General features: G+C 38.4%; 2 protein-coding genes across 13 annotated transcripts in view; one reads left to right on the top strand and one right to left on the bottom strand.

The window, feature by feature from the left end:
* The window catches only part of OPRM1 (opioid receptor mu 1), a 177,434-nt gene that overhangs the window by 41,672 nt on the left and 110,932 nt on the right, over positions 1-24,830 (bottom strand). The window lies entirely within an intron of this gene.
* IPCEF1 (interaction protein for cytohesin exchange factors 1) overlaps positions 1-24,830 on the top strand; it is a 162,706-nt gene that overhangs the window by 130,730 nt on the left and 7,146 nt on the right. For 8 of the 12 annotated variants that reach the window (XM_037819939.1, XM_037819904.1, XM_037819930.1 and 5 more), the window contains 2 exons: positions 282-654; positions 19,159-19,352. In XM_037819939.1, coding sequence (XP_037675867.1) covers positions 282-654; positions 19,159-19,352 — 567 coding nt within the window. The remainder of the gene's footprint in view (positions 1-281; positions 655-19,158; positions 19,353-24,830) is intronic. The other 4 variants (XM_037819970.1, XM_037819990.1, XM_037819981.1 and 1 more) reach the window with 3 other exon arrangements.

The raw sequence follows: 24,830 nt of genomic DNA, 5'->3' as shown, positions 1-24,830 counted from the left end.
AGCATTGAAGAATAGGGAAAGTCATGGTATGAGGCTGTGAATTCAAAGTTACACAAATTGGTTTTGAAACATGGCATTATAATGTCTATATTGAATTTTTGAATGCTTGGAATTGATAGGTGTATCCCATAGAATGGGATAAATGTCTGTCATTCGTATCTTTTATTATGGCTAGAGTTTGAAGCACTGGGGGTATTCTTCATTGAAAACAAAATGTCGAGAATGCTGGTTTAGTCATGCATATTTTATTCTTTTTTTTTGGTTTTATTCATGAAAAATAGGATGCACGGCAAGCATCTTCATCCCCATCCAGATCGAGTGAAACATCGTGTTCTTTCTCTTCCCTGGAAGATACATCCAGCAGTTTTTCTTCCTCCTTATCTAAGGAAAGACAGTCCTGGCTCGACACTGGTAGCATTTCTTCTGCTGCCGAATATGTGGGACAACCTCTAACATTTGCCGTGCAGGTTCATTCACCTGCACCCTCCAATGCAAGCAGTTGCCAGGCTCCAGAAAACAGCTTTGCCACATCAGAAAGTGGATTTTTGAATTCTTTATCAAGTGACGACACTTCTTTGTTGAGTAGCAACCTAAACCATCTTACTGTTCCAGATAAGCCTACTGGATCAAAGAGGTTGGACAGAGGTAAACAAGGTAACTTTTCTCTTCTCTAGGGAATGAATACTTGTGTGTCTATGGGAGACACTAATGTTAACTTGTAACAAGAGAGTTAAACTCATGAATGATGAGTCAGTAATTCAAATCCATACAGATAATATAAGGTAGCTGCTTTTGTAGGGGAGTTCCCATGTGGAAATCCAACTCCTCTGCCACTGATTACATTCTATAAATGTCACTAACCAAATGCCTTAGAACTGTAAGACATGTGATCATAAAATGGTACTTTTCCACCAAATTGAAAAAAACCTTGGTTCCCTGGAACTTACGGTGATTAAATGAGGGTTTTGTCATCTGATATTTATAACATCACCTCAGTGATTGCAATACAATTTTAAGAAGCTCCTAACCTGGGCCACAGCCACAAATAATGTCTGTTTCTATCCAATGAGGGCCTGGATTTGCCTGTGTGGTTAATAAAAAGAAAAATTCAGAGTATAGGCACTTTGGAAGGCATTCAAGGAGAGTACTCTTTATTCTTTTGAAAAACAATGATGCTTTAGCAAAGGAAAGAGTTACTGGTTGTAAAAGTTAATAATGTGTTTTCTTAATCCTCTATAATATTTGACCCTTATCTTTGATGAAGGACTAACTTCTTTTATTAATATTCAATTGTGATGTGTCTCTTCTGATTTTCTGTGCCTTATTCGTTTGAGTGAAAAACAAGCTTACCTGACAGAAGGTAGTGAACAATAAGAGAATTAGGAGCTTGGTTTGTGTACTATTAAGAGAAAGTACACCGGCTCAATTCCTGCAATAACTAGACAGAATTTCCTGGGGCCACAGTGACTGCTTCACACCTCCCCCCCTCCCCCCAGCGTAATAAGGGAATGTTTCTTCAAGTCCTCAAATTTTCAGATACACCTTACTAATTGAATATCCAGTATCAGAGTAATTTAGGCCAAGGATAACTAACACAGACCCAGTGTGTATGATATGTGTGTGTGTTGTATGTGCTCAATATTTGTGTCAGTGTTATGTGTGATGTGTGTGGTTTTGTGATTCTGTGGTGGGTGTGTGTGTGTGTGCGAGTTTGAACGCTCAGGCTGGTGGCCCATCCTCCAGGTCACCTTAGCTGTCCCCATCCCCTGTGGCCTTTCCTGCAGATGCTCTCATAGTTGAGTTACCTGATGGCTTCTGATGGCATTTTTATCTGATCTCCCTAATTAAGGCCAACTCTCAATTTTACATTAGAAAGAGTAGAGTGAATATGAGGAGCCAAGACTGGGACTGTGAGGGATGGGAAAGAGCAGAGCAAAGTTGTTCTCAGGTCTGTGAGATGCCATCATGCAGGGGAAGAACTGGGCTTAATGTGTATCTCTTGGGAAATAAAAAATGGAGATTGATGGAGTAAGTAAAAAGGAGGGAGATTTAAGTGCAGGATAATTAACTTTTTTTTCCTTAAAATTTTTACTTTGAGATAATTTTTAAGTTACAGGCAGTTGCAAAAATAATCCAGAGCTCACATGGAGAACTCAACATACCATTCCTCACAGACACCTAGATCCACCAATTTTATTATTTTGCCACATTTGTCTTTTCTTTTCTCCCTTCCTCCCTCCCTCCCTCCCTCCTTCCTTCCTTCTATCTATTGTTCTATCCATCTATCTACCATCTATCTATCAATCATCTATCTATTTTCCAAATATTTGAGAGTAGGTTGTATACATCATCATCCTTGAATACATAAAACTTCCATGTACATTTACTAAGAATAAAAATATATTCACTAATATAACCACCTTAAGTACAGTTTTCAAGTTCAAGAGCTTTGACATTGATATAAAGCTTTCAGTTTATTTTCCAATTTTTTTATATGTAAGAAACTTCATTTCAGTGTTGAGAGTCACTTATAACAGGATTTGTTCCTTGGATGGTAAGGCATTCCTTGTCACTAGTGTTGTTTATTCATTCTGAGGCCACCATTTCCGTTGTGTATTGAATACATATTGAATATTGATCACAAGCTTAGTTCTTGTGAGGATATACTGAAAAGAGAATTTAAGGGTTTGAACTAGATGACCTCTGATTTGATCCTTTCAGATATAGGACTGGTGGGCATCATAAAAAATAATAAAAAGTACCACATCTTTTCTTTGCCTGCGTACAAAACTCTTACTTTACTCTGAGCCATAAGGAGAGCTGTGAAAGTTTCACACATATGCACACACCAGGATCAGCATGGCTTCAGAAGTATAATAGAGAATAAGATTCCGTTTGCATGCTTTCTCAAGAATAGCTCTGCAGATGAAGAGTTTTCCTTCAGGACCGATAACCTGAGAGCCCTGGGAAGAGGTATGTGCTCTGGTCCATGTCTAAGTGTCATTCTGGGAATGCATGTGCTGCAGAGCTGGCTGAGTACCAACAGCTCTTTCAGTCTAAGAATGAAGAAACCTCACAATATTTAGTTTGGAGTTTACTTACAGAGTGACCAACACAGTCTGGATGCTTCTTCCAACAGCTTGGAGTGAAGGTATTTGTCTCGGCAGAAAAGAAAATTAAAGTATTTTTTTCTCTCATTGTTTTGTTGGCATTTGCCATATGTAACAGAATTTTTGCTGATGATTTTCTCCTGCTGCTGGGTTTTGGTTAAATTCCCAGAATAGCTAAACCACATAAAGTCGTCACTATGGAAACAGCAACCTAATCTTTGCTTTTGTTTGTAATGACATGCTGTTGAGTAATCAAATTGCCTATAGTACTTTTTTTTTTATTTTAATAACATGTGTATTTGTGTTTCCGGGAGGAAGGTAGCTCTTCATTTTTGTGACTTCTAAAAATTATTGTTTTTGAGCTGCCAATCAAAATGATAAAAGCCCTAAAATTCCTATGTATGAAATACTGCTCAGGATGTGTTCATGGTAGGGATTGAAGTTTAGATATGACCCAAGGCAGGAGTTGGAATTTTAGAAGTTTAGAGTCCCAGACTAAAGATGCATTTTCTGGAGAAAAAGGCTTTTATCTTAGAAAAGAGTCTTAAAGGTCAATAACTGAGTCCTGAAACAAGAAGACAGTATGAATTATAACCTTTTGATTTAGACAATGAGAGAAATATTTTGCATTTGGTATGCAATTAAAACTGTGGTGGCCAGAATTTTATAGTGAATTTAAATATCCTTTTAGACATTTCTGTCCTGTAGTGTAAGCTGTCTAGAAAACAATGCAGGGCATTGATTGCCTCCTATTGCCTTTCTACCTGGTGTTTCCAGAAATAGAGCTCTGGGGACCCTTCACTGAGCCTTCCCGCAAAGCATCATTGGGAAAGAAATGATTGGGCTGATGGAGTGTTCATCTCAGCTCAGTTTTACTTTAAGCTGTTTCTTTCTTCTGAAAAAAGGTTATTTGACCTATGGCTTATGTCTGTGTAATGATGAGTCACATGCTATGTCTCTACATACATTATGCGCTATATGCACTACCTACTGACGATGTGAAGATTCATTCCACCTCTACTCGCTTAGGGAATGATGGAAACACGCCCTGAACACTGAGAATTTGAATGCTCACTAACAAGCCTAAACTCAGTTTATACAATTGAATTGTCACCTTCAACTCAAATCATTCTGGGGGTCAGGAAGAGCACAGGCTGAATAAAAAACTTTTTTACGTGAAGAGACCAAAGCCAAAACTATGTATTGTAGAATAAGCATGGCATCTCAGGACATAAATGAGACAGACGTCAGGATTTAATAATTATCAGCAAAATTTTTATGAAGTCTGGGTACTAACAGTACAGATGAGATCTTACATTATTTTAGCTAGTGATTTTGGATGTTGTCCTAGGAATTATGTGGCACATCTTCATGAAGTGAGGAGACAATTAAAAATAAGCTGAATACTCAATTTGGTTCAATTTAGCATAATTTCTTTTGAGTGCTTAACTTGTACTCATGTACTTCATGCTGAAGGTAATACAAAGAGGAGCAAGGTGCAATTTCTGGTCTAAAAAACCTCGTTGCCTAATGGGGAGAGTGGGAGGAACAAGACACTATTTACAAAAGAAAGCAGAGCAAAATAAGGGCCACAGACATACACACGCTATACTGCAGGGATTCAAAAAAGAGCAGGGATTCAAAAGAAAGATCACATCCAGATGGGAGGATTGTGCAAGGAGAGGGGAGCCATGGTGAAGGCATATGGAAAGGAAATTTGAACGATGTTGAATCTTAAGCTGTAGTTTATTTCAGTAGCTAATGGGTGACTGTTTCTAATCAGAGTTATCACATACTTGGACTATGCTTTAGAAAAATTTTAACCTTCGATAGTAGGATAGAATGCACTAAAGTGAGACAGGAAGTAAGAACAGTTGGGAAGACTTTGGGGGAGCTCAGGCAGCAGGGAAAAGAGAAAGCAAAGCAGACACTTGAGATACTCTGTGGAGTGTCTATGGAGGGGAAGCTGAGCTGGACCTTTGTATCACTAGTACTTAATTCAGTCCCTAGAATATGTTCCGGTGATCATATCTATTGAATTATAATCTAAGGAGTCATCTGAAAATGGGAATAAGTATTTAAAATCTGGAAATCTTGAATATATAATTGTTGGCCTCATGGCTTTGATTTCAGGCCACCTGCTTTCTCTGCTCCTGTACCAGCAGGCTAAAGGTTCTTAAAACAAGTATGAAATAATGCTGATTAGCTTGCCCACACATTTGTGCAGTGTAACTAGATCATTTGTCATACTTGGACCTTTATGCCATCTTTTTTTTTTTTTAATTGCTTCCTATAACTTTTTCTGAGGCTAAGGGTTGTGAATGGGAGGTGGTGGGAAGTGAGTGGAGCAAGAGTTTCAAAGACAGTGACAAGAGTAAACTATTAGACTTTGGAGGTTGGTAAATTTGGAGTGGTATTGACAGTTTGGAAGTTATGGGGGGAATTGGAGGTCAGAAATAGAGGTGAAACATCTATTGGTTCAGATGATAGAGAATGTGAATTAGGTAAAAGAGGATCCTTGTACTCAGAAATAAATTTACTGGTAAAGATTTTGGATAGCGAGTAGCATTAAGAATTGAGGAAGGGATGTCAAAACATGATCTGACCCAGCTGTCAAGCATGCCAGGTACACCCCTGCTAATTGCCCCAAGATTTCTGCCCAGAACATCAAATTCATTCCAAGTAAGTCCTTGAAGTCAGTCATATTGTACATCTCTTTGAATGTTTACGCTGCCAGAATTGAGTTTTATCAACAATTCTTTAGCGTTTGTTTTTGTTTGTACAGAGTATGGAAAATAGCATTGGGAGAAAAAAATATAGAATATTTTCATTTTTGTTGGTAGAACTATTTCTGAGTCACTGTAACTATGAGCCAAAGTGATCTGCCACAGGTTTGTCTGTCTTTGTGGTTTGGTAGCAACACAGAAGTTCTCAGTGTTCTTATTATGTGGTCAAGTGGTCCTTGATGGTTTTGAAAGTTATTATCAGAGTAGTTTTCAATTTTTCCTCTTTTTTTATAACTTCTTCCTGTTTTTGATCAAATACTTGTTTTTCCAGATCTTTACAAATGCTTCAGTATTTCTTCTGTTTCGTAAGGATTGTTTATTATTGTGAGAAATATATTTGTAGAAGAGGATATAAAATATATATATGTAATATATATAATAAGTAAATATATGTATAATACCCATGAGACCATCATTCAGGTCAAGAAATAGAAATTGCCAACATTTTAGAAGTCCTTCATGCAATCCTGTCTGTGTAGCTGGGATTTGTTCAGTTTCGTTGCTTTATAGTATTCCTTTGTTTTAACAAGCTACAGGTAGTTTATTTACTATTGGTGGACACTCGTTTTTCCAGCTTTGGGTTCCCATGCAAAATGTTGCTATGAGCATTCTTACAGGTGTGTGTCCTGACCCACACATGCCTGCATTTCTTAGGGGTTAATACCTAGAAGTAGAATTGCTGACTACGGAATGCTCATATCTTCAAGTTTACCAGATGATTCTAAATTGTCTTCTCAAATCATGTTCCTTCCTGCATGGTTGAGAGATTTCAACATTCTCACCAATAAGGTCAGACTTCTTGATTTTTACCAATGAGATTTAGCAGATTTTCACAGGTTTACACAATCATATCTCTGCAAATGAAGACAGTTTTGCTTTTTCCTTTCCAATAATTATATCTCATATTTATTTTTCTTGCTCTCACTAGGCCTCATGGTACAATGTTGATAGAAATGGTGATTATGGGCATTCTTGTGATGGTCCTGATATCAAAGGGAAAGCTTTCAATGTTTCATCCCTACTGCAAACTCAGAAATAGTTACTTTATTGTCACCTCTATTTAATGGATGAAGAAAATGAGACTTAAAGTGGTTAAGTAAATTGCTTAAAATGGTCATATAGCTAACAAGAGTGAAAGTGGTGTTTGGAATGTGGTTCTGTTTGACTTCAGAGCCTGAGGTTTTAACCACCTGTATTTGTAATAATCAATCAGCAAGACACAGGTTGGGTTAGATGTGATGTGAACCAAGCCACATCTAACCAGAATAATTTCTTTTCTTAATCAATCATTATATGACATGCTTTTTCTGTACCTGCTGGTGAAGTAGAGCAGGTCACCTAATGATTGAAACAGAGGCACCTGAATATTATTATGACATCTCTTGGTTGTGGCACTTTGCTGGGGCTTCACTTCATTCATTCAGCAATGTTGAGTGCCTCTTTTGTGCCAGGCATTGTGTCACGTGCTGGGAAAACAAGCACCCAAACTGAAAATAAATACCCTCATAGAGCTTACACTGAGGGGAGAAAGACTAGATATAAAAATAAGAGATGGCAAATAAATAAATAATATGTTCAGTGGTTGTAGTGACCATGATATTTTATAAAGCCATTAAGAGAGTGGGTTGGGGTGAGGTGTGGAGATGGGGTGCGTTATTCACTTTGGGGGCATGGAAGGTGTCTCTGGTAAGTTGACCTTGGGGCAGAAAGCTGATGGAGGAAGAGGATGAGCCAGATGAGTATCTGGGGAACAGCCTTCCAGACAAAAAGAATTCCAAGTGCAAAGGCCCTGTGGTGGAATAGTGCTTGGTATGATAGAAGACCAGGAGAGAAGTAGAGGTTCTGGAGCGGAGGGCGGGAAGGTGGAGGTGAGGTGGAAGACGTGGACTGGAGTAAGACCATGTGGAACCATGGTAAAAACCCTGGACTCCCCTCTCTGTGAGATGGATTAGCTGTTAGGGTTTGGAGGAGCAGAGTGACACCATCTGACATGTTCTAAAAGGATTGCTCAGTTTCCTTTCTATAAATTTGCTGTTCACTCAATTTGTGCATTTTTAAATGATTTCTTACTGATTTTTTGGAGTTATCTATTATGATTAGTCACACTTTATTATGGATGTTACAAATATTTTTTCCTGTGTGTTACTTGTTCTCAAAAAATTGTTTATAGTGCCTTCATACAGAGATTTTTAAGTTTTACGTTGTCAAATTTGCCATTCTTTTCTTTCTGGCTTTTTGTATCTCCCTCAGGAAGGCCACTTACCCTGATTTATAATAAAATTCAGCCATATTTTCCAGTCATACATTTATAGTATTAAAAAAAGATAGCTCTTTGCTTTTATGAATGTAAGGACTGAACTTATTTTTAAGTGGAAATTCAATTGTCCTCTGCCGTTTATCAGATAATCTGTTCTTTGGACACTGATTTTTTTTAAATTCAATTTTATTGAGATATATTCACAAACCATACAGTCATCCACAGTGTACAATCAGTTGTTTGCAGAACCATATTATAGTTGTGCATTCATCATCACAATCTGTTTTTTGAACATTTTCATTACCACAAAAAAAAGAATAAGAATAAAAATGAGAGTAGAAAAACACACCCAAAACATCCCATCTCCCCCCATCCCTCCCTATTATTCATTTACTTTTTGTCCCCATTTTTCTACTCATCCATCCATACACTGGATAAAGGGAGTGTGAGCCACAAAGTTTTCAGAATCACACGGTCACACCATGTATGCTATATAGTTCTATGATCATCTTCAAGAATCAAGGATTCTTACTAGATTACAGTTCAACAGTTTCTGGTATTTCCTTCTAGCTATTCTAATACACCAAAAACTAAAAAGGGATGTCTATACAACACATAAGAATAACCTCCAGAATGATCTCTCTACTCAATTTGAAATCTGTCAGCTACTGAAACTTTATTTTGTTTCATTTCTCTTCCCGCTTTTGGTCAAGAAGGCTTTCTCAATCCCACGAATCCCCAGGAGTCACTGGACACTGATTTTTATTGTCACCATTAGAGTATCAGATTCTTACATATTTGTGGGTCTGTTTCTGCAGTTTTTATAATTGCACAGATCTTTTATTTATTACTTTGTCACTACTGTGTTAGATTCTCGTTTTAGAGAATGCTTTGATATTTAGCAGAGGGCTAGCTTCCTTGGCACTATCTTCCAGATTTTATTTAAGAGATTGCATTTGGATTTTGCTGAAAATGTCTTTGGATTTTTCAACTAGTTGGGTGAGAATGGCTATCTTTACAACGTTGAGTCATTCCAAACATGAGCATAGGATATCTGTCCAGTCATGACATTTTATGATTTTAAGTACAATTTTCTTCTTATAGGTCTAGAACATATCGTATTAAATTTGCTCTTAGGCATTATCAATTCTTCTTGCACTTGTGAATGGAATCCTTTTATTGCACTATATTTTATAACTATTATTGCTGGTTTGAAGGTTAGTTTTGTTTTTGTTTTCCCATTTTTGTCATATACTAGTCACCCTACTTTTTAGTTCTAAGTTTTCTTGTTTGTTTTGGATTTTCTAGATAAATAATGCTGTCTTCAAAATTGGCCATTTTATCTTGTCCTCTCTAGTATTTGTGCCTCATTTCTTTTTCTTGCCTTTTGAATTTGCCTGAGGTTTGCTTGCTTTATTACTCTTTTCAAAAGAAACAGCATTTGCTTTTATTGATTGTATATTATTTTTGTTATTCAGTTAATAACATTTTGCTTTATGAATTCTTTCCTTCTATGTTCTTTGATCTTTGTTTGACCTTGACTAGCTCCTTGAGTTAGCTGCCTGGTTGATTCTTTTTTCGTCTCTTTCTTTCCTAGTAAATATGTGTAGGTTCTGAGTACCTCAGTGACGGTAACTTGCAATTTGTGTAAAGTAATGTTTCTATGGTTGGCCATTTGCAAACAATGAATTTCAATTGCAAATTATGTTTTGGTTTCTTCTTTAATTGGACATGTATTTAGAAGAGTGTTTTTACATTTCAAAGTGAATAGAGATTTATTTGTCTGCATGGGATCACAAATGGTCAGTAGTATGACTCAACAAATTGTGCCAATGATTGCAGAACAGGATATAGGTTTCTTACTGACAGTGGACCCATGAATCCTTCTGCAGGGAGGTGGTGACAAGGAGCTGGGGCAGCCCCACCTGCAGCAGGTATGGGAGTTGCTTCCTTGATTCACCGTTTTACTGAGGTCAATTCTAGCAGCTTACACTCCTTGCTCTGGAAAGGATCCTGTCCAGTCCTTTAAACTGTTCCTAACCTCATAGTCTCAGATTCATCGATTTATCTCTTTATAATGTCCTTGCCCCTTCCTAGCTGTTCTGGAGACCTCTGAGCACATACATATCTGGCCCATTCATCAAGAGCAAGTGTAACTAGGACAAAATGACCCAGCATATGTCTGAATTTGCAGCAAGAAAGGGCAAATCTAAGGTCCATCTTCCATCCAGACCATTTTCATCAGGATGAGATCTTAGGACTTTGAAATCTATTCCTGCACTATTTCTTTGTTGCCAAGTTCTCTATTTGCAGTTTTATGGTTTCCTAATTAAACCTAAAGCAAGTAAGATTCCCTCTGCCTCAAAACTACAAAAATTAGGGTAAGAATTAGTTTGAAAAACTAGTTGATTTTGCCTTTGACCCATCTAGACACTTGAAAATTTAAAAATATGGTCTGTTCATTGTTTTTATTGAGAATCCAATCCCAAAATTTGCTCTCTGGCCTTATTTTATATATGGATAGATGAGGGAGTGAGAATGATATCAAGAGTGAAACTTTTGATTATACAATGAATGTTTAATACATGTTTATTGAGGAATTTGTACTATCCGGCATAACTGTGAGCATGGGGAGATACTTCTGTGAATAACCAAGGAAAGGACACTTATTTTTTGGTAGAACTTACAATCTGGGGTTTATGTTGATTTTGCCAAGGTGGCAAGACAGTAAGCAGGTAAATATAGGAACAGGATACTTTCTGATTAGGAATAACAAGATAGACTAATAGAATAATGGTTTGGATGGGTGGGCAGGGAGAGCCTGGCCAAGGGGTGACTTGTTCTGGGCTGAATGGCACAAAGAAACCAGCTGAGTAAATGACTTTTCCCTCCTTCTGAATCTTCCATTTCTATATTTTTTGCTCCCCTGTCCCCATGATGAATCCACAGATTGAGGCACCCAGCAGGTTATGGGGCCAAGGTTGACATAATTATCTACAGTGCTTTGGATTTGTATCCCTTAGTTTATCTTCTGTCTTTTTAAATTTTCGTTTTTTTTCCCATTTAACCTCCATCTCATAGATACATTTAAAAAAAGAACAAGACCTGAACAAATGTCTTTTGTGTGTGTGTGCGTGTGTGCGCATGTCAATATTTTTATTTTCTTTGGATGTGAACAGATATAGAAATTTATCTCTACATTAAATATTTCACCTTATCCTGGGTGCTCATATCTTTGGTAGAAGACATTTGGAAAACAAATGGAATATTGCTTTTAAGGTTGTAACACTACCTGTCAGGTGGCTGGGCAATGGAACAAATCTAAGATTATTTCAGAAAAATCACTGCCACAAGATGCAGTAATAAAACGAAGGAACAATGTCAAAGTTCACCCAGTAGAGTAGGTTCGTTCTTATTAATAAAAGTATTAATACAATAGAAGAGTTTTGAGTTGTCTTTCTTAACAGAGACATCAGACACGCAACAGAAGAATAAGAACATGACTTCAGCAGAGACCATAAAGCAAATATAGAAAAATGAGGGAAAGCAAAGCAAAACTACTCTTCCCTAAGGCTCTCAAGGGCACAAGTAGACTTGAGGGAACTTTCTATCTTTCTCTTAATATATTTGATTTCTCTCTCTCTTAGAATTCTTTTCTCAGCCGTCTTTAATTTTCAATCACCTGTCTCCCATCTAGTATTCTCCCAATGCTGTATTCTCACTTTCTAAGAACATATACCTCTGTGGCATGCATGGCTGCAGCCTTTCACGACCCTGACTCTTAGCTCCTGCTCTTGATTCTACCTGGTTCATTATCCTGTATGTGTCCAATGCAGACCCCCAAGTGGAGAATCTGAATGCCTGCGTGTGTCCTACCTTGCTGGCTGCTGTATATATTTCCTGTCCTAGGGATCTGGTCCTTGTGCCCAGTGGGAGCAGAGTTTGTAGTTTAAACCTGATCAACTCAGCAGCAGAGGCTGTTGGATGGGGAGTTTTCCTTTAGAAGAGAGAGTGGTGGGAGCAGGCATCTCAGCCATGGCCTGTGCAATACAGCCAGTTAAGATCTTGGTAACTATATACTGCCTGAATTGAAATCTTTTTAATTGAGTTGTATTCAAAAGCAAGTGTAATATAGTCTAGTGCTTAAGACAATGAGCTTTGGGTTTATAACCTAGATTTGCCTCACTGTGAGGTTCTTAATCAAAAAGTCTTGATACCTTCTCCTTTATATCAGGTTTAATTATACTTTCCTCATAGGGCTGTTATAATGATTAAATGAGATAATGTTTGTATCATGATTAACACAATGCCTGCTGTGTAGTAAGAACTCAAGAAATGATAGCTATCTCCACCACCACCAGTAGCAGCAGAAATAGGAAATCTATTTCTCAGAATTATCCTAGGCTGATGTTCTTGGTCAGCCGAGTCCTTATTGTTAAAATGAGTTATCCAGATTTCTCTTAGTTGTAATAATTTAGTACTTTCTGTCATTATGATTCCAAGACATTTGCTATGTTTTAGAGTTGTCAGAACCCCTAATTAGAGAAAGCCTGTAAAATGTTCTTGATTTTCTGGCATCGGGGTTACATTAAATAGCATGGTAAAGGCTTAAAGGCAATACAGAATCTCCAGATGACTGTAGAGTTATTTCGTCTTGTGACAAGCACCTTCCACAGTCTTTTCTTTCTCAAATACTTAGAACATTGAACATGAAACAGGAAACGCTGTTTTCTACTTAAACCTTTCCCAAGTTTTTGATGTTTGTGAGCTATAATTATCTTCCTTGGGACGTCAGTTAGACTTTGCCAGTCTTGAAAAGGTTTCCTTTCAAATTCTGATATGAAATATGGCATATGAATTTCTCTCCTGTCTCTTGAAGAAGGCATTTATATTCTAAACAGAAAATAAGCAGCAACATTCTAGAATGCACAAGGAGACACCAAAAATAAGATAGTGGGGGAGGCAAATAGAAAATACAGCCCTTAGAGAGATCATCTGCATACAGTGTTCTCGACAGGCAAATTCTGGGTCTCCTGGAGCTTGCCTGTCCTGTGAGAAGCAGACAATAGCTTGGGGTATGTAGGAGGATGAAAAGGGAGTAGTACATTTGCCTGACACAATCCTGGAAAGGAGCGAACTTCTAACCACTAGTTAAAAATGCTGTTTTGTCTTGCTTGCTAATGATGCCAAAAAAGGTCTTGTAAAAAAGAAATAATAATACCATTCCTTTCTAGGGTCTAAATTGCTAGATTACTGAGCTGAGTTTGAAGAGAGCTCATTGCTCTTGAATCCTTGAAACACTGGGAATTAGTCTAACAGAGGTAAAAGATTCACTAACATTTACCTCGATTTCCCACCAACTCAATATATAGGATACACGTGCTTTTAGAGCAGGGATTTTGGACATCTTTCTTTGGACAAAGCCAGATTTACTCTTTTTTTTCAGATGGGACAGAGCACAGAGAAAGTAGGTGCTTCTTTATGGACAAGTCTCAGCCTTCTACTTACAACTGCTGCTTTTCTCTCTTCCAGGAGCTGAGGCTAATGTTTCATGACAGATTGCTAATACAGAGTCCAACCCTGCTTCTTAAAAGTATGGCCCAGGACCTGCAGTTTTGGCTTTCTCTGGGTGCTTGTTAAAAATTCCCCAGCCCCACCCTGGGCTGACTGAATCCCAATCTACCTTTTAATAAGATACCTAGGTGATTTGCACCCATTAAGGTTTGAGAACCAGTAGTTTGGAATTGCATGGAATTGAATTTTTATTCCTAATGCCATAACTGACTAGCATTTTGGAAAGATCACTTTTGTGTTGTGTCTCCATTTTCTCATCCCTAAAATAAAAATAGTTTTCATCTTACTTGACAAAGCACTGGTGAGGATAAATGAGCTAGAGTATAAAGTGCCTTGTGTGCTGATGGGAATCAAAGCCCTGTTGTTTCCTGTTGGAAGACTAAAACATGCACTTGAGAGGAAGGATAACAATTGCATTAGAAACGCTTGACTGTTGGACAAAATTCATTTATTTTTCTTCTAAAGTCAAGGGTGATGGAAATAATTAACTTGACTTCTGTTTACAGTGAGAGAGAGAGGAGTGGTCTTCTGTCAACCTTTTTCCTTGTTCTTTACAATTTGTTGAACTAAGGGAAATAATCAAGTGCTTTCTAATATGAAATTATAATTTAGGAAAGTGGTTACAAGAAAAAAAAAATTAGTTTATTGAAAAGCTTCTTAAAAGAATGAGTGTGCCCTTAACTAGTTAATAAGCCAGCTCTAGTCTTAGATATGGCAATTGGAAAGGGCTCTCACCTCTGCTTTGGAGTCACGTGCAAGCTGTGTTTTGTTGTGTGCTTGTACCCTCTGGTTCTATGATCCTATTTGTCATCAGCTTCCATTATTATTGAATGCTCAGTTTACGTTCCTTTGGAGATCTAAGCACTAGCCATTAGCAAGAGTGAAAAAACAGCATAAGGTCCTTGGTGAGGCCTTGGACTTGGTTTATCACAAGTATGTCCCCTGGGCACTTAGTAATATGTTGTGCCTCTCTCATACTATGACACAAAAAAGCCACTAAGACTCCTACCTTTGCCATTTGTTATGTTATTTTCCTTACATGTGAGGGCCATTCTGGAATCAGGTTATTAAAGGGCAGACGTATAGTCTTACAGCTTCAGATTTTCCATGAAAAGAGACGTGACTGTGAGAAAAAAGAAAATAAGTGTTAATTGCCTTACATTTCTCCCCTTTCCCCCAATAGTTTTAATCTTGACTGAACCAACTTGCTCTCTGGTTTCAAATGAATTCAAATTGGGAGTGTTCTTTTTATGAACACTGTTGGGTCATGTTTCAGATGAATTTTATATTAACTTTCAGTAGTCTCAACTTTAACTTGTGTGCTAATTTTAAAGTTCCACTATGTCTTGAGGACATATATAAATATAGTATATATTAAATAAAATTAAAATTACCCAAAAAGGGAATCCCATTTATTTTTCACTTAGGGAATGCAATTTATGCCAAGCACTCTCAAAAGTCTAAAGTTATTTTTCTCTTTACCAATTTAATATTCATAAAATCAGGTACACAATCTTAATGTAATTTTTAACTTGACATAGTTATAAACTCATGTTAGTTAAAAGCAATATCATTTTCTACCACACTCTTTAGTAGAATGATTGAGCTACTTGGTGATCATGGAGAAATTTAGAGAAAACCACTCTATTTTATTTTCTTTGTTATATATACTTGCTTGGTTTGCTTCTTGAAGCTTATTAAGTACACATTATTTACTTTAAAATACTGTGATATTGAAAGTTGTATGTCTAGACCTTATTTGAAGTACAGTCCCACCTGGCTTTTTGTAAAATCAGTAAAATTACAGCATACTTGGGTGTCTGAAAACTACTAGTCATCAATCCTAACATCCCCCTCTAAGATTCAGATGTCTTTCCTTTTAATTTTTTAAAGATTTTATAATATCTCTACTTTAACCCCAGAATGTTGCCATAAATTTTCCTTAATTTTTCTGCTGTGCAGGTATCATCAGTCCTAGTGCCATTAACATGGAGACCCACAGCTTTATTGAGATATACTTCACATAGCATACAATTCACCCATTTAGAATATACTGTTTAGTGGTTTTTATTCTGTTCACAGAGTTGTGCAATCATTGCCACAATCTAATTTGAGAACGTTTCAACTTCCCCAAAAGAAATGGTTCCCCATTGCTGCTTTTCCCCATCCCAGCCCCAGAAAACCACTAATCTGCTTTCTGTCTCTTTGAATTTACTTATTCTGGACATTTCATATACATGGAATCATACAATATGTGGTCTTTTGTGATTGGTTTCTTTCACTTAGCATAATGTTTTCTAGGTTCATCCATGTAGCATGTATCAGTATGCCATTCTTTTTTATGGCTGAATAATATTCCATTGTATGGATATATGCATTTTGTTTATCCGTTCATCCATTGATGGACATTTAGGCTGTTCCCACCTTTTGGATATTATGAATAATGCTTCTGTGAACACTGCTGCACAGCATTTGTTTGAGTCCCAGTTTTCAACTCTTTTGTGCATATACACAGGAGTGGAATTGCTGGGTCATATGGTATCTCTCTGTTTAGCTTTTTGAGGAACTGCCAAGATGTTTTCCAAAGTGGCTGCATATTACATTCCTACCAGCAATATATGAGGATTCCAGTTTCTCTGCATCTTTGTAAACACTTGTTATTTTCTGTCTTTTTAATTTCAGCCATTCTAGTGGGTATGAAGTGGTATCTTATTGTGGGTTTGATTTACATTTCCTCAGTGCCTAATGATATTGGGCATCTTTTCATGTGCTTACTGGCAAGAAGCCCACTTTTTAACATCTGTACAAAGCCAGAGCCAAAAATTCTGTTAGTGTTCAGATGTCATTTTGAATGTTTTTCTTTTTTTTTTTTCTTTTGAGACTTTTTTGGTAGAGAACAAAGAGGTTGCACTGACCAGTACTTTAATTTAGTCAGTTAAAAGTTAGTCCAACATATTTTCTCTCCATTTTATGAAGGAGTGTTGGGAGCACTTGTAACTTTCTGGGGGTAGGTGAGGGAAAACTAGTTTTTGTTCAAAGATTTCTAATCTTATAGGTGTAAACTGCAAAGTAAGTGAAGTGTGCTTGGATTTTGATGCTCTTAGATTACCATTATATGCTTTCCTGTCCCTCTTTTTTTTTTTGGTTTCCTCTAATGGCATACTTTTCACATGGTCCTCTATCAGGCTTGTTCTCAGGAGGGGAAGTGAAAATCATAGATACTAAGGACAGCGTAGAGAAAAATAAACCTGCCAAGGAAGGAAGGAATAAAAGATTGAAGATCTAAATGAGAAATTAAACATCATTAGAGGCAGGGTTTCTTTGGGTAGCTTTCTGTATCATTTGAGGTCTTTTCAGTCACATATGACTGAAAATTAGACCCAGTGTAGCTTAATAAAGGCAGCACATTGGCTTCTAGAAGCTGAGAGGTTCTCAAAGATACCCCAAGCTTTGTTTCTCATCTCCTGTGTTATGGATTAGCTAATTTAGGTGATTCCTGGAAGTTTCCAGCTCCCATCATGCCAGCCCTAGTTTCCAGATAAAAGAGAGATTGCTTCCCTGATACCCCAAACCAAAGTGCTGGAACTGAGCCTCCCTGGCCCCAGTTCACCTGACTTGAGACACATGCTCATCCTTGGTGGTGGTTTGGAGCTATGCACCCCAGAAAAAAAACATGTTCTTAAACTTAATCCATTCCTGTCGGCGTGAAAATAGGACCTTTTGAGGAGGTGACCTCAGATCAGTTGTGGCCCAGGATGGGTTTTAATCCTATTACTTAAGTTCTTATAGGGAAGGTCACAGAGAGAGAGAAAAAAGCCACAGAGGGAGCCGTCAGAAGCTGAAAGTCAATGGAACTTGGAAGAGAAGGGAGAGACCAGGAGAGGCTGCCATGTCTTCATGATGCCTTGATTTGGATGCTTAGACCTAGGGCAGGGTCTGCTTTGCTTGAGGCATGTGAGCTGAGGCTGGCAAGACAGAGCTAAGAAGGGGAGTAGAGACTGCTAGAGAAATGAGAAATGATTCCTTTCTGCTCAAAACCCCAGATCATAGAGGCATCTTCTCAAAGGACAGTTCTGGGGAGGACACTAAGCAGTCATCTAGGGCCAATACATCTCAACCTTTAGAGTGCCCCAGAATCACTTTTTTAAAACAAAGGTTCTTGAGTCCTGCCCCAGAATTTCTGATTTCCTTGTCCTAACCAGGGCCCAAGATTTGCGTTTTCTTCTAGTTCTCAGGTGATGTTAATGGGTCACTTGTTGGGGATTGAATCGTATCCCCCGTAAAAGCCATGTTCAAGACCCATCCCCTGGTCCTGTGGGTAAAAACCCATTTGTTAAGAGGATCTTTGAAGAGGTTATCAGTTAAGGTGAGGCCAAATGGAATCCATTGTGATTGGAATCCTTATAAGCACAGGAAATTGGACATGTCAATAGAAAGCAGAGAAGAAGCCATAGAAGGGGAGAGGGATCACTATGTTACATAAGCAGAGATGCATCCACAAGCCAGGAAATCCCCAGGGGTTGCTGCAAGCCACCACCTGGACACTACAGGCTCCAGGAGAAAGCATGGCCTGGCGACACTTTGGTTTTGGACCTCCAGCCTCTAAAAAACTGTGAGACAATAAATTCTTATTGTTTAGGTCAACTGGTCTGTCGTATTTGTCATAGCAGCCCTGGCAAACAAAGACAACATTGATCTAGGGGATCTTTATTTCATTTAGACAGAAACCATCTCAGAAAGATATAAACCTGTCAACCAATCAATATGAATTTCACTGTGCATTATGTGCCTAGAAATACATTATTGTATTTGAAAGCTCTTCATAGAAGTACATACTACAGTTTTCCTCAGTAACAGATTCATCCTATTGGGCAATATAGGTAGCTACTCTCCATTTTAAGCGTATGTCTCCTTGTTGAGGTATTGGTAGAGATTGAAGTTTTGATCTCCATGTACTTTCCAATCCACACAGAAATCTAAATTCCTTTCAACTTGTCTTCTTTCATTTACTTTTTCACTTACTTTATTATATTTATTGATAGTGTTAAAAAATGTAAGTATGGATTGTTGGGTTGTTAAATCAGAATGGCTGTTCTCCATTTCTCAGTTGCATTCATGGCATTTCCCATTTTGAAAAAGACAGAGAAAACTCTAAGAAATTGTCAGAATCAATGAAATGGCTAAATGGAACATTCCACATGATATCTGAGGACAAAGCCAGTCTGAAAGCAATATCATGGCCTATGGTAGGCGTGGGAACTCATTTTGGGCAGTGAATGAATAAATGAATGGATGGATGCAATCTGGGATCTCTGTGTTTCTGAATCTGATTTTGAATTCTATTCTTGGGATTTAGCACCACAGTGTCTAATGTTCTCTGTTCTCTCCTTGACTTTAACTTGGTTTATCATTATTGCTTTTTTTTTTTTAGAAGAAACGAAAGTGTCTGATGATGATGAGATGGAGAAGCTCTATAAATCGCTAGAGCAAGCTAGCTTATCTCCTCTTGGGGACCGAAGACCCTCCACCAAAAAGGAATTGAGAAAGTCCTTCGTTAGGCGGTGCAAAAATCCATCCATAAATGAGAAACTTCACAAAATCCGAACCTTGAATAGCACGTTAAAGGTAAAAAATCCCAGACTATGGATGAGCTCTGTGGATTTGAGTGAAGTCTTTATAGAGTGATTCATGCTAACTACAGTGTGTTTGTGTAGGTGGAACAAAAGGCAGGAAAGGCAAATATAATCTTTATAGGGTGAGTTGACTCCTGATGTTCTTAAAGCACCGGGACGTGCAGTGGCAGCCAAGGCAATTTTCCACAATAGGTCATTCACTCTGACATGACAATAGGTCATTCACTCTGACATGACATTTCAAATTTTAAAGCTACTTGAGGGCAAGGACCTTTGTAACTTGTTTCTGTACCCATTGTACCTAGCACAGTACCTGGCTCAATCAATGTTGATTAGAGTTTGAAATAGTCAATTTGTGAGATAAGCAATAACATTAATATGATCTTGGGATTTCACCTGATTTGTTACATGCTATATTCAGAAGTAAATTTCCAGTTATCAGGTACAGCAAAGATTTAGTGACTTTCATCTTTGGAGCCCAGGAACGCCATGGGAGCCAGGCAGCGGGAGGAACACATTTTATGTTTTCCCAGTGTGTATAGGAGATGGTGCACGGGATGTGCAGAAACCATTTTCAGGGCTTCCTGTAACTAAAATGGTTCTTTCTAACAAAAGCATCCTGCTTTCACATTTAGGTTATAGCATGGGCAGGGGGAGACCAGGGTATTTTGTAAAATAGTTCTGAATCAGCTGAAGATTTATTGATTCTGAAAAGCCTTGCTAGATCCTACAATTTAATTCTGCTTTGTACATGTCCTTTTACATCAAGAATTTTGAGTCCCTTTCCAGGAAGAAATGGCAGTAATCCCAAGGACAAGGCTATAAGGAAATGGCTGAGTGACTGTTAGTCAGACATCTCTGTTGATCAACAGAAAACCTAAGCACCTCAAAAGGCTGCAAAATTGAGGCTGCAAAAAAAAATAGGAAAGGACATATTTTAAGTAAACAAACAAAATCCCTATGCAGAGAAATTACAAATGTTTAATGATGAACGACAACCCCAGAACCCACCTCAGAGGCAGATGTGTTATATGCCACAGTATGTACAGAGTTGATAAATATATGTTGTCATTCAATGTAATATGCCTTAGTAGGTTGGGATTTTACTGTCTCATTTGTCTGTGAGAGCTGATATAAGTGGGTACATTTTTCCTTGAACACACAATTTCTGAATCCGACTGTGTACCAGGGGCTATTCTAGGGCCCTGGAGGCCGTTGAGAGGACCCCGCTGGTTGTGGAGACAGAGAAGACAACACATCATTAAAATGTAATGAGATGCATAGTGTGATTACCTATGTGTAGGGTGCTTTGGCATCCAAAGGAGGGAAGTGGCTGTCTAAGGGCATTAGGGACAATGTCATCGAGATGGTGACAACTGCCATGAGTAAGAGTTGAAGAATATCAGGAAGAGAAGGAAAAGGCTCTCAAGGAAGAGGAAATGTCCTAGGCAAATGTGATGTAGCAAATGTGGTAGAAATAGGAAATAGAGGTATAACGAGAGCATGGGCAGTTCAGGCCACGTCTAGAAGGAGAAAGACTGTAGTTCCAGGTTTTCTGTAGAGCAGCAGTCTTATACTCCTAGACCTTCACAGGACTATGCTGTGGCCTGGTTAACAGGATCCCAGGCTTATTAGAACAATTCAAGGTTTGACAGGTCCATGTGGTCTCCTATGAGTTGTTGTGCTCCATGTACTATGGCCATGTCATATCAAGGTCAAGAACTCAGCAGCTTCTTCCCTTCTCCCAGTGTCTTGGTTATCTGTTGCTAGGGCGCAAATTGCTCCAAAGCCTAGCAACTCCAACCGATAAACATTTATATTTTCATAGCTTCTGAGGGTCAGATATCTGGGCATGGCCTGGCTGGGTGTCATCAAGATATCAGCAGGTTGTAGTTGTCTGAAGGCTCAAGCGGGGAAGGAGCCTATTCCGAGCTCATGGATGTGGTTGTTGGCAGGATTCCGTTCCTTTCAGGCTGTTGGACTGAGGGTCTCAGTTGTTCGCTGGATGTTGGCTGGAGGCTGTCCCCATTTCCTTGCCATGTGGACCTCTTCACAGGGCAGCTCACGACACGGAAACTGGCTTCCCTTAGGGCATGTCAGAGTGAGAGAGAGAGTGAGTGAGCAAGATGGATTACAACATAATCTAACAAGTGAGATCATATTACAAGCAAGTCACTATGTTGGCCAACACTCAAGGAGGACACCGGGTATAACCATCAGGAAGTGGGGAACACTGAGGCCATTTCAGGGGTCGCTCACCACACCTAGCTGAAGAACTGCTCTCTGTGTACCTCATGGAAAGTGGCCTCATAAAAGGGGAATGCCAGGGACTGATGAGATGCAACCCATAGTATGTGGTCCTGTTAAAAAAAAAACACATCAGCCTATTCAATGGAGAAAGGTAACTAGGTACATGTATATTTATTCATTTTGAAAGGCTATAACAATTATTTTTAACTGTCTTCAAAATTCAAAGAAGTCAGGGTAGTGGTTGCCTTTGAGAAGGAGAGGAGAGGGCATAAGTGAAACTTCTGAGCTTCTGGGCAGTGTTACCCAGATGTTTTGACTTTGTGATAATTCATTAAGCAGAAACCTTGTTTTTTATGTACTTTTCTGTATGTATGTTACATTGCAATTAAAAAATTTTATTAATCTTTTTAAAATCCTCAAAGCTGGAGAACAGACAAGCAAAGACCATGGAGAGTCATATGGAAACAAGGAATGTTTAAACGCTAATGTTTATTTAGTAATAGGCACATTCTATAAATGAAGGAAAATCCTTGCATTGGAACCGCAGTGTAAAGAATGCTCTCTGGGGAAATTCTTCTAGGAAGCTGAGCAAACCATCATGCCATACTTGAAATGTAGGTCTTTAGGGATTTCTGACAGCTTGACTTTCACAGACTTTTGGCTAAGCCCTTATTGAACTCAATGATGAAGGGAATGATTAATGATTTACTCTGTGCTATATCAAAAGGGAAAGAACCCACCCTTCAACTTCAGTGCTTAGGTCTTCAGTCAGGCTTTGCAGTGAACATTAGAAGCACAAAATCAAAGTGGATGAAGCACTGTGAGGCCTGGGAAAGGCGGGGCCATCACCTGATGCTGCTGATCCCAGGGTCCAGTCTGGGAAGGAGCTCAGTTTATGTTTTTTCATTAATTTCCTTCCTTCGTATTCTACAGAGTTTTCTTTTATCCAAACTAACACACATATGAGCCAGATGAGAAGAAATTTGAATTGTTGGGGGTCAAAGCCTTATGGGAAGTGCCAGCCTAATGCCTAAAATTGAAGAGATCCTTTCCTAAAATCTTTCATCAGATTTACAGGGGTGATTTGAATCACTTTTACCTTTTTAAAAAAATCCATTTCCCAAATTTTGTTAATCTGAAAAAATCATGTTATCTTTTGCAATATGATATTTCAATGTCCCTCTAAAGCAGATGTCACAATTTCCTAAGAATGAAGTAAAAATCCCTTAAATAGCTTCATATGAATAGCACTATGGTGATAGCAGAGGATGAACATCTTTTATCATGACTATTTTTGAAGAGGTAATTTTGGAGCCTAGATGTTGAGAATTCATAGAGAAGAAAGGAAAAATCTCTTGGTTCTGCCTGACTTTAAATATGCAATTCCTTCCAGCTTCCCACTGGTTTAACCTTCTGTTCCTCTCCTTCCCATTTCTGTTTATCCTTCCTTGGTTACTTTCTTACGGCATGATTTTCTCTCTTCTACGGGATCCAAATATACCTCTTAGCCTTGTATCACCTCATTCTTATACTCTTGACTTCCCTTGAAATCCCTATTATTTTGACCAGTTTAGAAACACGAAGAAAGGTAAACAAGGAAATAGAATAAAACACCCCAAACAAAATTTAAAGCTAACTGTACCATACAAGCAATATGTTCTTGTGCTACTGATACATGTGATCATCTATGCCCAGATCCTTATTTGGATAAAACAAGTGCTGCTGATTCCAGAATCCCTAAAACTGTATGCACATGTGTGTATGCCTGTATATCTATTTGTTTATGGAGAAAATCTCTCGGATTCTCCATAGGGTTCATGCTACAACAAAATTTAAAAAGTAAATAGGTAATTAGTTTATTCATTCCTTCCTTATTTTGTATTTTCATTTTTTCAACAAATATTTAGTGAACGCCTATAGTGTGGCAGACATTCTTTCAGGCACCTGGTCTGTTGCTGTGGACATACCAGACAAGAAACTCCTGCCCTAATGAAGCTTACGTTTCAGCAGGGGAATAAATAAACAAAATAAATAAATAAGTTCATGGTATGTTAAGTGATGATAAATTTGATCAAGAACAAAAAAGAAGGGGTCAGGGAATGTTGGAGTGGGATTCATAATTAGGATAAGCATGACAAGGCCCTTCCAAAGATGGAGTTTGAGTAAAACCAGAAAAAAGTAAGTGGGTGAGATATGAGGATATATGAGACAGAGTGTTCCAGGCAAAAGGAACCAAGATGTCAAGGTGTTCGGGTGGGAGTTATACCTAGCATGTTCAAGGAAGAGTAAAGCAGGTGTGCGTAGAGTCGAATAGGGAGTGGGGAGGGGGAGGGAGCAGTAGGTGAGAAGAGCACCTGGGGGTCATGTCATATGTGCTGTGTTGCCATTGAATACACCTTGGCTTTTCCTCTGAGTGAGATGGGAAGCCTTTGGAAGTTGTGAACAGAGATATGGCATAGCCTGTCACATTTGGAAGGTAGAACCATCAGGATTCACTGATGGATTGAGTGTGAGAGTAGAAGTCAAGGATGGTTCCAGTATTTTCATCTGAGCAACTAGAAAGATGGAGTGGACTCTACATGACACGGGAAGGCTGTGTTAGGAACAGATTTTGGTTTGTGTAGGGAGTTGGGTGGTGAAAGAAGAATAGGAACTTAGTTTTGGACATGTTATATTTGAGATGCCTATTAGTTCAAGCAAAAGTGATAAAGGAAGTTTAGGCAAACAAGGATGGAGTTCAGGGGAGAGGCCAGGCTGGAGATATAGTCTTGAGGCTGTGAGCATATAGGGAGAGTGGGAGAGATGAGATGAGATCACCAAGAGCATCAATGTAAGTAGAACTGAGAAGAGGCTCCAGGCTGGGACGTTGGGACACTTCAGTGTTAAGAGGTTGGGTGATCAGGAGGAACCAGCAAAGGAGACTAAGAATAAGTGGCCATTGTGTAATGAGGAAAAGCAGGAGAATGTGTCACAGAAGGTGCATGAGGAAAGTTTTTTTAAGAAGAACTCAACAGTTTTAGATGCTATTGATAAATAAGTTAAAGATGGATAATTGGTTTTTGGAATTAACATCATGAAGGTCACTGATGACTTGAGAAGAGTAAGTTTTGGTGGAATGGTGAGCAAAAGGGTCTGTGAGCAAAGGGGCACAGGGAAATTGGATGCAATGAGTAGACACAACCTTTTTGTGAGGAACTATTCTGTAGAGTTAAGGAGAAAG

Source organism: Choloepus didactylus, chromosome 2 (assembly GCF_015220235.1).
Source record: "Choloepus didactylus isolate mChoDid1 chromosome 2, mChoDid1.pri, whole genome shotgun sequence".
Taxonomy (NCBI): domain Eukaryota; kingdom Metazoa; phylum Chordata; class Mammalia; order Pilosa; family Megalonychidae; genus Choloepus; species Choloepus didactylus.
Note: the sequence above shows the minus strand (reverse complement) of the source record. Positions and strands in the feature narration are given on the sequence as shown.